Below are 16,147 nucleotides of genomic sequence, written 5' to 3'. Positions count from 1 at the left end.
ATGGTAGCATGTGCCTATAGTCTCAGCTACTGGGGAAGCTGAGGTAGGAGGATCACTTGAACCCAGGAATTTGGACACTGCAGTGAGCTATGATTGCACCACTGCACTCCAGCCTGGGAGCAACAGAGCAAGACCCTGTCTCTAAAATAATAATAATAATAATAATAATAATACACAGATTCATAGTAACTTACATCCCAAAAATTTAATCTGAAGATTTAACACTGTCTGAAAGACTATAATAAATGTAAAATGTCTTTATTGTATTAACGCTGATACAGGTCACCAAACAAAAGGGGTAGAAATTTAAGAAGTTAATTTATTTAGAATACAAGATATGTTTGGGAGCATTAAGGAAATGTAGCATATTCTAATATGGATATCTGAAAGGTTTCCTAAAGGCTTCCAACACAGACACAAAGGCAACATCTACTAGTCTAATATAGATGATATATAATTCATATATTTCCTTGAATCAATAGTGACTCAATCATTCACCTACTGGACAAACTTTTACCGAGCACATGCTGTACGTCAGGCATCATGTTAATCAAGGAAGTCTATGCTGGTATCAATTCAGAGTTACGAAGCAGACAGGGAACAAACAATTACAACACTATGGATCAAGAACCTTGAAAGAGGGGAGCACAGGTTAGCACAAAAACACGCGAAGACATCAGTGCGGCTCAGCAAAAATAAAGGAAGACTCCTAGAGGAGATGATACAGGAAAAAAAGTCTTGTAATAGGATTTAGCTGGGTGAAGAAGGGAAGGTCAGGGCATTCCAGAGAAAGGAAATAGAATATAAGGATAATTAAATAAGGTATGGCATATTAAATAGTGCAGGGCATTGCTCAATAGACAAGAACACAGAATATATGAGTTGCAATATCATTTGCGGAGGCTGGAGAGGCAGGTGGGGGGCCCTTGTTTGCCTTAAAATGCCTCAATTTTCCAGAGACACCATAGAGCCCTTGAGGAATTTATCTGTATTTCTTAATATATTTCCTCTGGCTTTAGTGTAGAGGATGGATGGGAGGGAGGCTTAACTGGATGTAGGGAGATCCTGGGTGAAGTGATAAAGACTGGGACTGAAGTAAGAGTAGTAGTAGGTCTGGACTACACATTTGATAGACAAATCTTTTAGATGTATAATTAACAAAAGTTTATCATCAATTGAGTATGGAGGTAAGAAAGAAGAATGGATAGATTCTTAGTTTCTTGCTTGGGTAATCCAGGGCCTCAAATAATATGGTCAAGACTTTGAAACATGGAGGAAAGGATGGCTGTCAGTAGTAACCCAGCAAAATAGGTGCTTCTTTCTCCTAACATCTATGTATTGGTTGATGGATGATAACTGGACTAGGCTAGGTTACGTGTTTATCACCTTGTGGTATAGAAATGGCCGTAAGTATCACTGCTCCCACCAGGACTACATAAAATGATGTAGAATTCCTCAAAGGAAAGTGGGTAGAGGGGAGGGAGATGAAAAAGAGTGTAGAGCAAATAAAAATAGCAGCTACTGTGATCTGTTATAGAAGCTGAGAGTAAAGGTCAGGGGAGACATTTGATGGCAAATTATGTATATGGATATGGAACTTGAGAGAGTTCTTGGCCGAAGATTGATTTGGCAGATAAGGCATGGATATGATTGTGTAGGGAAAAGAAAAGGTAGAGAAGAGAGTCAGAGGCAGAATTCTGAAGAACACCAACATTTTACAAGTAGAAGTGAAAACAAGTCCCCAAAGGTCTAAAATGGAATGGTTACAGAGAGGGAAGGAAAACCAGAAAAGGTGTCATAGACATCAAGGGTGGAAGACAATTTCAAGAGAGTAGGATTAATCAATAGTGATTAATTGCCTCAAAGAGAGATAGTCCGGCATGGTGGCTCATGCCTGCAATCCCCGCACTTTGGGAGGCCAATGTGGGTGGATCACCCAAGGTCAGGAGTTCAAGACCAGCCTGACCAACATGGTGAAGCCCTGTCTCTACTAAATACAAAAAAAAAAAAAAAAAAAGCCAGGTGTGGTGGTGCATGCCTGTAATCCTAACTACTTGGGAGGCTGAGGCAGAAGAATCGCTTGTACCTAGGAGGTGGAGAGATCGTGTGACTGTGCCACTACCATTGCATTCCAGCCTAGGTGACAGAGCGAAACTTTGTCTAAAAAAAAAAAAAAAAAAAAAAAAAAAGAGAGAGAGATAAAGGCATTTGGCAGGTTTTAAAGGTGGGCCGAGTATAAACCAGTTCAGGGGAGGTTCTAATGAGGGACGCGAAATCAGATTGCAGAAGCTGACGATGAATAGAAAGTAAGAAACTGGAGGCACAAATATAGACCACTCTCTCAAGAAGCTTGATTCTAAAGAGAAGGAAAAAAGAGTTGATAGTTGGAGTTAGAAAAGCACTAAACATGCTTATATGATGAAGGGATAGAACTGGCTGAGTAGGAAATGTAGGACAGAGATATAGGAGACTACTGAAACAAAGGTGCACCACTGCTCCTGGAAAAATCTTTTTTTAAAAAAACAAAGTGTTTAAAAATACCCAAATGTGCTTGGAGGCGAGCAAATGAAAAAGGAAAACATTTTTCAAGGACAGGTCAGATAGGACTAATACATTCTGGGACAGGAATACACACTACCATAACCAAGAACACACAAGGGAAACTTGGCAGCTAGATAAAACCTCGGACCAACATACACTGTATTGTCTAGAATCAGCTCTTACTCATCATGAAGACATACGTAGTCATTATGGACAGAGGAAAACACAACCTGAGAAACATGGAAAATACCCAAAACGGATTAAAGGCACAATTTGTAGAGGCCTGGTAAGCTAAGCATTATTTTCAACTGCACAAACACAGTTCTTTCCAAGGCTGGAGAAATGACAAAAGTCTTTAAATTCTATTCCTTTGCTTTTGGGAAATCTCATGTATAAATAACTTCATGATTTATTTCATTGGTTCACTCATTCATTCAACAAATCCTGACTGAGGAGTTGTCATGTGCTAAGCACAAGCCCAGTCAGAGCACAGATTCTTAAGTGAAATAGGGGATGGGAGTTAATATTTGAAAAAGCACATTCAATTTACCTATGATCTTTGTAATAGAAAATACAAAGTATAACCCGTCAGAAATCTTCTTGACTGGTGGACTATATAGAGGATACAATGAAAAAATATTGCAGGTCACATTAGTTTTAAAAGCAGGACAGACATTGGCCCAAGGACTCAAGCATTTCTCTTTAGAAGGGATTCAATATGAAGATAAAATATGTAGATTCCTTCCTCCTCCTTGAAGTTCAATTTCTAATTGCAGCATATGGAATAGGCAAAACATGGAAGAAATATCCAATTAATTTGTGGAGATATAGATCTGTATTTTTTTTTCTAACCTAATGACCATCTGTTCTTTAAGGTTCTTACCAGGATCATTCCATTCTCTAAATCATCTTCATTTCTTCTACTGTTGCCTACATCTTTAGGATTAGGAAACTCAACCAGCTATCTGAGGTAGAAACTTCCAGATTTGCTTTACAAACAGCAGCTAAGTTTCCTGCAAAAAGGAGAGGAAAGTTTAGTGTTCTTGTTTTAAGCTGTGTTAGTTGATGGCTACAAGTGGTATAGTGTGAGATAGAAGACTGCATACAGTCTGTTCCAGGCTCAAAAATATGTGTGGATAAAGACAAATTCTCCTGAAGATCCAAAACAAGGATGAGGGGAGAAGACTACAGGAAGAGAATGCGTATTTAGGTTTCATCTTAAACCAACTGCCTGTGTGCGTTTTGGCATCCATTTATTTATTTATTTTTGTCCTGAGAAGGCCTATTCAAATGACTAAGTTAACAATATCACACACAACATGTTAGCATACAATGTACCCTGTAGGTGTAAAAATTCAGCTTTGTTTTGCCCTTGTTCTTGAACAAAAGCTTCTTCTTTGCTAGTCTCCCAAATGTTCCTAGCCATTTTAAAAATACACTCATTTTAAAATACACTCATTTTAAATACAAAATAAATTATGTACCTTTCGAAAAAACTAAAAGAAAAACCGTACACATACACACATATGCACAATGACATTGACATTACCCTGTACCTTCTCCCATGTGCCTCAGAGTTATAGCCAACACCTGTAGCCACACAAGGGGTAGATTTGGCAGCTGCAGAACCCAGATGTCGGACACTGGATTGTACATCCCTGGCAGCAGTCCTAAGTTGGAACCTGTCTCCTTAACTGACCTCTGAAATGCTCTATTGTCTGACTCCCTTTCAGGCCTGGGCAGTGACTACCAAGCTCTCTGCTGGGGCTGTTTCAGAGTCAGCCAACTGATGGTCTGTTCTGGATGCAATTACCCTTTGCTTTGCCTTTGACTGTAAGGAATTTATTTATTTATTTATTTTTGTAAGGTTGAAAATTGGGATTGGGTAAATTCTTGACAAGGAATTATATTCAAGTGTCTTGTAAAGACTAAATAAGTTGTTTTTTTGTTTTGATTGTGTCCTTCCCAAATGAAACTGAATGAGATCCACTCATCCAATTTACGTTTTAGCACACAGTGAGCTTTCGCTAATGAGAAGTAAAACTATGAGATTCTTGGGCACTTTTCCCCTCCAAAAGAAGCTTGGTTTCCTTTTATTGCTGCTGTTGCTGCTGCTGCTTCTCCTTCTTCCTTCCTCCTCCTCCTCTTCTTTCTCTTCTTCTTCCTTTTATTGCTTCCTCTTCTTCTTCCTTTTATTGCTTCCTCTCCTTTTCTTCTTCTTCTTCTTTTTTTTGACAGGGTCTCATTTTGTCGACCAGACTGGAGTAGCACAATCATGGCTCACTGCATCACTGCAGCCTCGACCTCCCTAGACTCAGATGATCTCCAACCTCAGCCTCCAGAGTAGCTGGGATTGCAGGTGCACACCACCAAGCCCAGCTAATTTTTTTGTAGAGATGGGATTTCACCATGTTGCCCAGGCTGACTTCTACTGCTTCTTAAAGCTACCTCTTAATGTTGAAAATGAAATCCATCTTTCTTTAGAAAATTAAGAAGGTACAATTTTATTTTTGCTATTACTAAAAAAAAAAGTCTCACCTTTTACAGAGAAGAGCTGTTTGTGTCATGAGTTTTCTTGATTCTTTAAAGAGGAAATAATGACATTACAATCTCATTTCCATACCACTTGCTGAAAAATGACATTATTTATAAGATGCAACCATCTTAGGAATAAGGTGGGAAAAAGCCAGTTATCTACCAGGGCTCCACTTACAATGCAACACTGTTAGCCCTACAAGGAAGGTCTGTGGTATATATGGTTATTTATGATAAACTAAGGAGATACATGCCTGACATTAACAGGAAGATAAATTTTGAGGAAACCATAGAATATACTATCACATCCAACATAAAATGGTATTCATCTGCACCATGTAAAATGTTCCAAATTTTATCGACTTTCATAAAAATGTAAATATGTTTCTTGGATAGCACTGATTAAGACTTGGAAAAAAGACTGAAGATTCCTGAGTTCATACTAATATAAATAAATAACTGATAAATAAATTGAGGAGAAGAGACAACTCTCTCATGCAGAAGAATTCCAAATAATTTATGTGATACTTGCCTTTCAAGGAGGTGGAGTTTAATTCCCCAATCCTTGAGTGTGGGTCATGCTTTGTGATTTAATTCCAAAGAGTAGAGTATAGAAAGGTTGGGAGGAATAACTTTTGCAGTGGAGAAAGCTGAGAAGCACTACTTTGGCCAGGTATTCAAAGTCAGCGTCATCAGCAATAAGTCATGTTTATAGCATATACTACTCTCAATATGATATAATCTCACTGAAGGGCATATCACCTTTTTAATATTTCTCCAAAAACTCATATCCCTAGTCTAACCATGTGAATACATCAGATACACCCCACTTGAGAAATATTCTACAAAATACTTGACCAGTACTCCTCAAAACTGTCAAGGTCATCAAAAATAAAAAGTCTGAGAAACTGTTGAAGCCAAGAGGCACTAAGGAGATATGACAACTAAATAAATGTAATGTACTATCCTAGATAGGCTGCTGGAGGAGAAAAAGGACATTAGAGGAAAACTATGAAATCTGAACAGGGTGTGCAGTGTAGTTAATTGCAATGTACCAGTGTTGATTCCTTGGTTGTGATAAATGTCCTGTAGTTATGTGAGATGTCAACAACAGGGAAAACTAAGTGAGGGGTATATGGCAACTCTCTGTGGTATCTTCATAATTTTTCTGTAAATCTAAAACTATTCCAAAATAAAAAGTTTATTTAAATGTTTAAAAGACTGACATATTGTCATATCGACTGAAACAGAGTTCCTTGCATCAATCAATACATCTTTCTCTTTCTTACACACACCTATCTGCCAAACCATATGGCATAAAGAGTCCTTTTCCTGAAATATAAGAATACTTAATCCTTCAAGCCAATGTAGTATGAATGGAAGTGGACTTATTCTGAAAGTTTTAGATTTCCCAATAATACCTAGGTCATGCCCTCAGTAATATGGGACAAATGCTCAAAAGATAATGTCCATAAACCTGTATTTCCCAAAAACTTTAAAAGGCAAAACATCCTTCAACTACATTTCCAATAAACTTATATTTTGTGTGAGTTATTGATATAATCAATAAGATAATGCATTAATCTCTGAAAGAAACATATTCTTTGCTAGCTTACTGAGGGCAGTGTTCATTTATTGATCAATTGTTACCATGGGAGGTACAGAGGTAGTCTGATGTACTATGGTTTCAGAACATGGGTGAGATTCTTTCCTTGCTTCTCCTCACCTGTCATTTAGAATTATGAGAAATGAAATCTCTGGGAATTTTAGAAGAATTTTTTCATACTGTTTTCAATTTACCATTTTTCTTTAAGAAAAGAAAAAAACAAGTGTTGATGTCAATGAATGTTTACCTTAAAAAACTATTATAGATTTGTTCTGCAATTGTTAATAAAAATTATGCCTTTGCTAACGTTTTAATGGTACAATTTTTAAAGTTCAGTTGATCAAAATTTAATTAGCCAGGGTAATACATGATCAGAATAGCCTCTCTCATTCTGTTTTTAGGAAAGAATGCAAATGTCTTTAAAGAAAGCTTGGGAAAAAAATACATCCAAGACTTGAACATATTTTAGGGCTAAAAATAAGATTCAAGGCTGGGCACAGTGGCTCATGCCTTTAATCCCAGCACTTTGGGAGGCCTAGGCGGGTGGATCATCTGAGGTCAGGAGTTCAAGACCAGTCTGGTCAACATGGTGACGCCCCACATCTACTAAAAAAAAAAAAAAAAAATTAGACCTGGTGGCAGGCAACTATAATCGCAGCTACTTGGGAGGCTGAGGCAGGAGAATCGCTTGAACCCAGGAGGAGGAGGCTGCAGTGAGCCTATATCATGCCATTGCATTCTAGCCTGGGTGACAAGAGTAAAACTCCATCACAAATAAAGAAATAAATAAGATTCAGTAAAATCACCTGCACATTGTATACCTATAGTACTTTGCAATAATAACATATGTTAGGAAAAAGACTGTAATAATGAGAAAAAGAACAAAATGTTCACTATGGAATTCTTAGCTAAGGCAGAACAGTCAACTAACATATTTTAGGAATATTGCTCATCGTAAGGTATTTAATATGGAACAAAATACTGGGAAGGAGGGGGATCTACAGTTAATGTAAGTAGCTGTTTTTTTTATGTTGCTCTCCAAGAAGTTCAATTAATATGTATTTTGCATTTCATTATAGTATTGTGTGTGTATGGTTAATAACGAGAGTTATAACAATCCGTTTCCCAGAGTACTGATGATGCGCTAGGCTTTAGGCTGCCGGGCATTTGACATATACCAACTATAACTTAGCATAACGCTGCAAGTGATGAACAATTAGTGTTTAACGACTGAGAGAACTGAGGGCACCAGAAGTTAGGGGACTGATTGAAAGCTCCGCAGCTTATGAGGGAGGGAGCCATTACCAACTCTGTCTGGCTGCCTCAATTGCCTGAACTCTTTCCCACCATATCATAAGGCTTTGTTATCATATATTATAATTACTAACACTATTAAGATAGGCATTTATTTATCACTAAGTCATTTAATCTTTCTAGGCTTCAATTTTCTCTTAGGTAAAATGAAGTTAGCTTATTGATTTCTAATGTTTCATAGAAACATTTATTTATATACAGAATAAAAAATTAAATGGTCATTTTCACAATATTTTTGTTTAAAAGAGAAGATCATTAACATTGGCCCTTACGAAATGTTGTGATGATGGGATCAATCTAGAAATGCTCATGTCGTCTCTCTCAAATCCCTCCAGTCCTATTAAGCCAGGACTACTGATCTTACCATTTTCAAAGTTATTCCTTAAAACTTACAGGTAAGAGGAAATTGCATATTTTTCCCAGCACTATACAAACTATATACTTAAACTTTTTGGCTCCTAAAGAATTAACAACTTGCATTCAGATATAAATGATGCAAAAAACCCCATTTTTCTGGATCTGAAAATAATCAAAAATTTTATTTTAATTCACATTTATTTAAATATAACATTTTTATAGACACATGAAGGTACTTATAAACATTGATAACATGGTAGACATAAATATAGATGAAATGTTTAGGTATTTTAGACAAAATTTCACACATAAACTAGACAAACTGACTATGTACTTACATTTAGTTTCATGGGTACATTAACATAGATATTTGAAAAAGATGTGCTTTTACAAAACTACTACAAAATGTTCACATTTGCATCAGCAATAAGTCATATTTCCTAGACCGATGCTTTATAAAAACTATGTAAAGATCTAATTTAATCATTAACATCATAGGGTAACATAATATGTAAAGGAAGCATATTTTTGTCAATAGAAATGTTCCTGTAACTTTTAAACAACATAGCATTTGTATTAAAACCATGCCACATTTATTAAAACAAACATGCATAATAATACTTTAAAACTGGAATAATTCATGTACCTTTATGCACAGTGTTTAGTTTCACTATGGCACTCTTCGTGAAAAAATATACTTAAAACTTGGCACAGAGTTAATAAATCATATTGCTGGTCATCAAAATGAATGTGATTTCAATTTCCCATGGCATAGAAAATTCTCTATCACAATTTGCCTCTTCCCTTTACAGTTTATCGACCAATAGCAGTTCTGTTTTCATTAAAGTAAACAATGGATATTCAAGAACTAAAAGTCATATGTAGGTGTTTTGCCTATACTCTAATTGGAAATGAGTTGATTTTAGTTTTTCCAGGAGTAAAACATTTCCATCTGTATTGTGGCCAACAAATTTCTAAATGAGGGTGTTATCAGCAATAATATGTATCATCATGGGATGTTTTTCTTCAGGAGGCAGAGAGGTTGAAAGGAAATGTGGATCTCTTCAGAAACTGGGGAACATATGTGGTAAGGAGAGCAAATGCCAACCGAGGCAGAAGCAGGGAAAGTTCTTTGGAAAGCTGGTCAGAGAGCACACTGAAGTAGCAAAAAGGCAGAGAACAAAGGTGGGAACATAAGAATTATTCACAATGGAAAGGGCTGCCATGAGTTTCAGAAAACGGAAATGGGCCACTCCAGAAACAGCACACAGAGCAGGTCTAGCATTCTCGTATCAGCAAACTAGCACTGTTGTTTAGGACAAGTTTTAAACCTCCACATCAATGCGTCTGAAGAAATTAAGCTAACTGGCAACTTTTTTTCTGAATTCATTCATAAACACTGTGGAAGAAAAAAAAATCGGGAATAACAGTAATTCAACTTCCTACAAACCAGAGAGGAGACTTCACACCCACTTCTAGCTCAGACTTCGGAGCTGTGGTAACTAAAAAATGCCACAATTCTTTTTCACAGTTCTTCTAAGATAAATTTGAGGTGTTATATTTTGAGAGACCATCTGAAGCAATTGACTCCTTTCATAAAACCTTCATAGCCTAATTTTTATATTTATTATATGGTAGAAAGGAAGTAGAACTTAAGTTCAATTTGTACACAAATGTACATTTTTCTTAAAAATAGAGTAATTAACATAATGCTATTTTCTTTGCTTTATGATCCTTACTTTGCTGAGGGCCTTAAACAGTGAAACGGCAAAGAACATCAAACAGGTCAAATAAAATAGGTGAACATATTTTAAAGCTGTTAAGGTGCAAACAGACATAAAGATTATGAATCACAGAGCACTGAATTTTCAAGAGTGAAATCATACCAAAACCGTGATAAGTTTTCGCTGACATCATAGGAGAGTAAGTGGTCAGGAAGGTCAGTGATGGTGCCCTGCACTGCCAGCACATGCGGGGCCAGGGTGAAGGGTACATCGCTCAGGAGCTCGGCCATTAATGAGCTGTTCTCCAGAGTCTGGCCTGCCTTATTTTCCGTCTCAGGGTCTGATACAGTCACACTGGATGAATTTTCTTTGTTGGTCTAAAAATACATATATTTAAAACATTTAGGCCTCGTGAACTTTGAGGTTTAGTAGCAGTAAATGTGGCATTAATACATCAACATGATTGAGAAATGTGGACTATATCAATATTCCCAGATTTGAATGCAGCTCTTTACTTTAGAATTACATTTATCCAAATTTCCGTTAGGCTTTAAAGTGAATCCTAAACTTTAACTCAGACTGACCACCCACAGACCCCTTAAACACAAACTGGCCTTCTTGTTATTTCCCTTGCTCAGATAATGTCTGCAAAGTCTGTCTCTGCTTTTCCAAATCCTATGTACGTTTTTAGGCTCTGCTAAATTCTCAGCTGCCCTATAAATCTTGTATCACTGGAGTCCAAAGTGATCTTGCCCATTTCAGAATGCTTATGGAGCAAATTGCCTAAGATGTTATTTGGTGTTGCCTATATGTGTCCTTGCTAATTGCTGTTCCATATGCATATATATCTTATCTCCAACTAGACTATAGGGTCTTTGAAGGCAAGCAATCCACCTGGCATATCTTTGTATTTTCAACCTTGCACCCTTTACTGTTTGACACTAATATACATGTACTCATAATTTCTCTCTAATGTATACCATGAGTATTGATTGATTGCCTGACTGCCATTGGAACTAACCTGTTATGTCACAAAAGTTATCCAATTTTTTAAAAAAGGATATATCTTGTTCAGTTTCTTTACAATTAATATCTCTTGCAAATCACCTAAATATCAATCAATAGAAGAATGGATAATAAATTGAAATGTATTTACAGCAATGAAGATGAATGGCCTGCCACTACGAGCACCTGAAACCTAACTCAAACCAGCCTGGGCAAAACAATGACTCCCCCCTCAACCCTCAATCTCAGGCAGAATAAAATTCCCAACTCTTTACAGAGGCCTACCAGCTCCTTCACGATCTGGCTCCAGGGGTGCCTCTGACCTCATCTCCAGCTCGTGTGCTCTGGCCTACTCCTCTTCAGTCCCACTGTCTCCTTGCTAGTGCAAGTGCTTGCTCGTGCACACCGAGCCTGCTTCTGCCTCAGGGCCTTTGCTTTCCATTCCCTCTGTCCAGGACACTCTTCTCCCAGACATACACAGGGCTACTTCCCTTATCTCCTTCCAAGTGTTAGTCCAGATGCCATCTCAATGAGGCCTTTTCTCACTTATATAAAACTTACTTTTACGTAGTTTTTGTTTGTTTGTTTGTTACTTTTTTGAGACAGAGTCTTGCTCTGTCACCAAGGCTGGGGTGCAGTGCGTGATCCTGGCTCACTGCACCCTCCCTGTCTCAGCCTCCCAAGTAGCTGGGACTATAGGAGCACGCCACCATGCTTGGCTAATTTTTGTATTTTTTTGTACAGACAGGATTTTACTACATTGCCCAGGCTGGTCTTGAACTCCTGGGCTCAAGCGATCTGCCTGCCTCAGCCTCCCAAAATGCTGGGATTACAGGTATGACCCACTGCGCCCAGCCAAGGAGCTTTTGTAGTTCATCTTCACTGCTGTATCCCACATGTCTAGATCAGTGCCTACTGCTCAGTAAAGATTTATTGGGTTTTTTTTTTTTTTGGTTGGTAGACTATTAATTACTGCCGCAATTTCACAACTTGTTATTGGTCTATTCAGGGATTCAGTTTCTTCCTGGTTTAGTCTTGGGAAGGTGTATGTGTCCAGGAATTTATCAATTTCTTCTACATTTTCTCGTTTATTTGCATAGAGTTGTGTATAGTATTCTCTGATGGTAGTTTGTATTTCTGTGGGATCAGTGGTGATCTCCTCTTTATCATTTTTTAGTGTGTCTATTTGATTCTTCTCTCTTTTCTTCTTTACTAGTCTGGCTAGCAGTCTATCTACTTTGTTAATCTTTCAAAAAACCAGCTCCTGGATTCATTGATTGTTTGAAGGGTTTTTAGTGTCTCTATGTCCTTCGCTTCTGCTCTGATCTTAGTTATTTCTTGCCTTCTGCTAGCTTTTGAATTTGTTTGCTCTTGCTTCTCTAGTTCTTTTAATTGTTATGTTAGGGTGTCGATTTTAGATCTTTCCTACTTTCTCCTGTGGGCATTTAGTGCTATAAATTTCTCTCTAAACACTGCTTTAGCTGTGTCCCAGAGATTCTGGTATGTTGTGTCTTTGGTTATAAATGCTAATGGTTATAAATGCTGACAAATTATTTGACTCTAAGTCTAAAGGAGAAGAAGAATTTTCTGGGCTGGGTACGGTGGCTCATGCCTGTAATCCCAGCACTTTGGGAGGTTTAAGGTGGGCAGATCACCTGAGGTCGGGAGTTCGAGACCAGCCTGACCAACATGGAGAAACCCCATCTCTACTAAAAATACAAAATTAGTCAGGCGCGGTGGCGCATGCCTGTAATCTCAGCTACTTGGGAGGCTGAGGCAGGAGAATCACTTGAACCCGGGAGGCGGAGGTTGCAGTGAGCCAAGACTGTGCCATTGCACTCCAGCCTGGGCAAGAAGAGCGAAACTCCATCAAAAAAAAAAAAAAAAAAAGGAATGATTTTTTTGTATGAGAAATAATTTCGTAAGACTTTTTTATTAAAGTATAAAATATACACAGAAAAGGTTACCTCCTAAGTGTGTAACTTGCCAAATTTTTACAAACTGAATACACATGAGCAACCAGCACCCAGATCAAGAAATAGAAAAGACCAGCCCCCAGAAACCCTCCTGGTGTTCTCTTGCAGTCACAATCAACCCCCATCCCATCAATCATGATCCTTATTTCTAACAACACAGAATTCGTTTTACCTGGTTTTGTATTTTAATTAATTAATGTATTTATTATTATGAGACAGAGTTTTGCTCTTGTCACCCAGGCTGGAGTGCAATGGCACAATCTTGGCTCAATGCAACCTCCACCTCCTGGGTTCAAGTAATTCTCCTACCTCAGCCTTCCGAGTAGCTGGGATTACAGGTGCCCACCACCACGTCCAGCTAATTTTTGTATTTTTAGTACAGACAGGGTTTCACCATGTTGGCCAGGCTGGTCTCGAACTCTTGACCTCAGGTGATCCACCCACCTCAGCCTCCCAAAGTGCTGGGATTACAGATGTGAGCCACCGTGCCCGGCCTAGTTTTGTATTTTAAATGAATGCACTCATACAGTATGAACTCTTGCTTCTGGCTTCTTTTACTCAACATTATGTGGATGAGATTCATCCAAATTGTTTCATGTTAGATGAAAAAAAATCTTGAAGAACATGTTGTTGGAGAGGTGATATATTCTGACCGATATTTTAAAAGAATCAACCTGGTTGCTGGGTTGACAGCAGATAGTAGAGGTATGGTGGCCAGGGAAGGAAGTGGGAAGATAGCTGGGAATGAGAGATTACTTACAAAGTGAATTAGAGCAGGGATAGCAAAGGTGAGATAAAATGGTTAGATTTTGAATAGACTTTAAGGGTAAAACGAATACGATTTGCTGATGGAATGGATGGTGGGGGTATGAGAACAAAAGCACAGTTAAGGATAAAGCCAAAGTTCTTGGCCTGAGCAATGAGACAGATGGAATCACCCTTTAAAGGGATGGGAAAGAGTTCCAGGGAGCAGGAATGGTTGGGAAGATCAAGAGTTCAGTTTTGGAAGTTTCAGTGCCTAGCGGACATCAGGTGGAGCTGTTAGTAGGCAGGGGGATATAATTTGAATCTGGAGCTGGACGAGATCTGGTGGAGAAAGTGGAGAGAAAATTAGAATGGACAGTATTTTCTAGGTGTCATGATGTAAATGGGGAAACATATATGGGCCAGTAGTTAAAAAGGGATGTATAGTCAAGAAAAGTTTCTTTTGATTTTTGTTTTTCTTTCCAAGTTGGGAGAAATAATGACAATTTATAAGCTAATAAGAAGCAGCTCACAAGAAAGGAAAAATCCATAGAGAATTCATAGAGAAGGAACTCATCACAAAGCATCTCCAATACCTAAAACAGGGGCTGTCAAGAAATATTTTTTAGTGAATGACCTCGAATTAGTAAAGTTAAAAAGCACATGCCTATAAGAGTGATCTTATAATTTCATGTGAAAATAACACCAGAGTACTGTTTTAGGACTGCAACTAACAAATGTAATCATACTCTTGTTGTGATAAAGCTTGTTATAAAGATGTATGTCTGCAGTGGGCAGATTCTGTCTCCTGAAATCTAATTGGGACTCACAATGCTAATTATCCTCGAGTCAGCCAAGAGCGCAGGTATGAGTAATGACACCACCATTCTACTCTCTTTAAAGGGCTTCCCTATACACTGGTCTATACAGAAAAACTGAAAGGGAAGCAACATTTGGGTGTACCATAAAACCTTAAGATTTCATCTGCACTGGGGTTTTGATCACCTGTGAGCAGGAGAACAAAGTGGTTAGGAGCACAGATTCTAGAACCATGCTGGTTGGTATAAATCCTAGGTCTCTTGTTTATTAATAAGCAAATGGCCTTGGGCAAATTATTTAACTTCTCCATGCCTCAGTTTCTTTAGCTGTATTATGAGATTGATAATAGTTAACTATTTCATAGGATTGTTAAATGCAAGGATTAAATGAAGTTTTATTTATAAGTAAGCGGAACAGTGCTCGGCACACGTTAAAGTAAGTAAATAAGTAACATTTTAGAAATGCTGGATCCCATTTGGGTTTAGATGAAGTTTAGAATCCAGTCATCTCTTTTGACACTCACTGGTAGTTCAAATAATACCTTTCCCTCTCCTTTTATTTCTTGCTTTCTCTCTTAATCTCATGTGTAAATGTTCCCTAGATCTGGTGGTCTCATCCCACTCAAGCTTTCTTTTCTGTTATGTATGGAATGTTCTAGAGTTTCATCAACCAAATCATCTGCTTTCTTAAACAAAAGCATTCCTGACATTCCACCTTCTCCACTAAAGTGGAGGTATAGGCATACATTCTTTTATTGCGCTTTGCTTTATGGTGCTTCATAGATACTCCATTTTTTACAAATTGAAGGTTTGTGGCAACCCTGCATCAAGTAAGTCTACTGGAGTCATTAATCCAGCAGCATGCGCTCACTTTGTGTGTCTATGACACATTATTATCATTCCCACAATATTTCAAATTATTTCATAATTCTATCTGCTTTGGTACGGCATGATCAGTGATCTTTGATGCTATTATTGTATTTGTTTTGCAGTGCCACGAACCATGCCCATGTAAGATGACAAAATTAACTGATATATGTTGTGTGTGTTCTGATTGTTCCACCAACTAGTTGGCCATTCCTCTATCTGCCTCTCCTCAGACTTCCCTGAGATAGCTCAGTATACTTTTAATTAAGACATGTACATTTGTTTAGATATACTGCTATTGTACACTTCATAGATGACAGTATAGTGTAAGCATAACTTTTGTATGTAGTAGGAAACAAAAAAATTCATGTGGTTCGCTTTAATGCAATTTTCACTTTATTGCAGTGGTGTAGAACTGAACCCGAAATATCTTCGAGGTATGCCTGTACGTTACCTGTAGGATTTTGCTTTCTAAACACACAACTTCTTCTTTTTTTTTTTTTTTATGGCTGAGTAGAGCAGACTTTACGGATGGGACATGAAGGCCCCCTCCTCTTTCGGAGGTCTGTGTGGAACTGAGGAGGGGAGATTCTTGATGTGGTGGGAGACTGAGTGTGGCAAGGGCGCCCCAGCAGCTGAGGGTCTCTCTCCTCCTCTCGA

At 38.0% G+C, this 16,147-nt stretch overlaps 1 protein-coding gene across 3 annotated transcripts in view; it reads right to left on the bottom strand.

The window, feature by feature from the left end:
- Positions 1-2,166: 2,166 nt before the first annotated feature.
- Positions 2,167-16,147, bottom strand: part of UMAD1 (UBAP1-MVB12-associated (UMA) domain containing 1) — a 250,563-nt gene continuing 236,582 nt past the window's right edge. For 2 of the 3 annotated variants that reach the window (XM_031665298.1, XM_017956927.3), the window contains one exon: positions 8,517-10,454. In XM_031665298.1, the coding sequence (XP_031521158.1) occupies positions 10,197-10,454 (258 nt within the window). In that variant the 3' untranslated portion in view covers positions 8,517-10,196. Of the gene's footprint in view, positions 3,555-8,516; positions 10,455-16,147 lie in introns of those variants that run through there. The other variant, XM_017956928.3, reaches the window with a different exon arrangement.

The sequence above is a fragment of the Papio anubis genome, chromosome 4 (genome assembly GCF_008728515.1).
Source record: "Papio anubis isolate 15944 chromosome 4, Panubis1.0, whole genome shotgun sequence".
Classification (NCBI taxonomy): Eukaryota; Metazoa; Chordata; class Mammalia; order Primates; family Cercopithecidae; genus Papio; species Papio anubis.
This window is presented reverse-complemented; position numbering and strand designations above follow the sequence as displayed.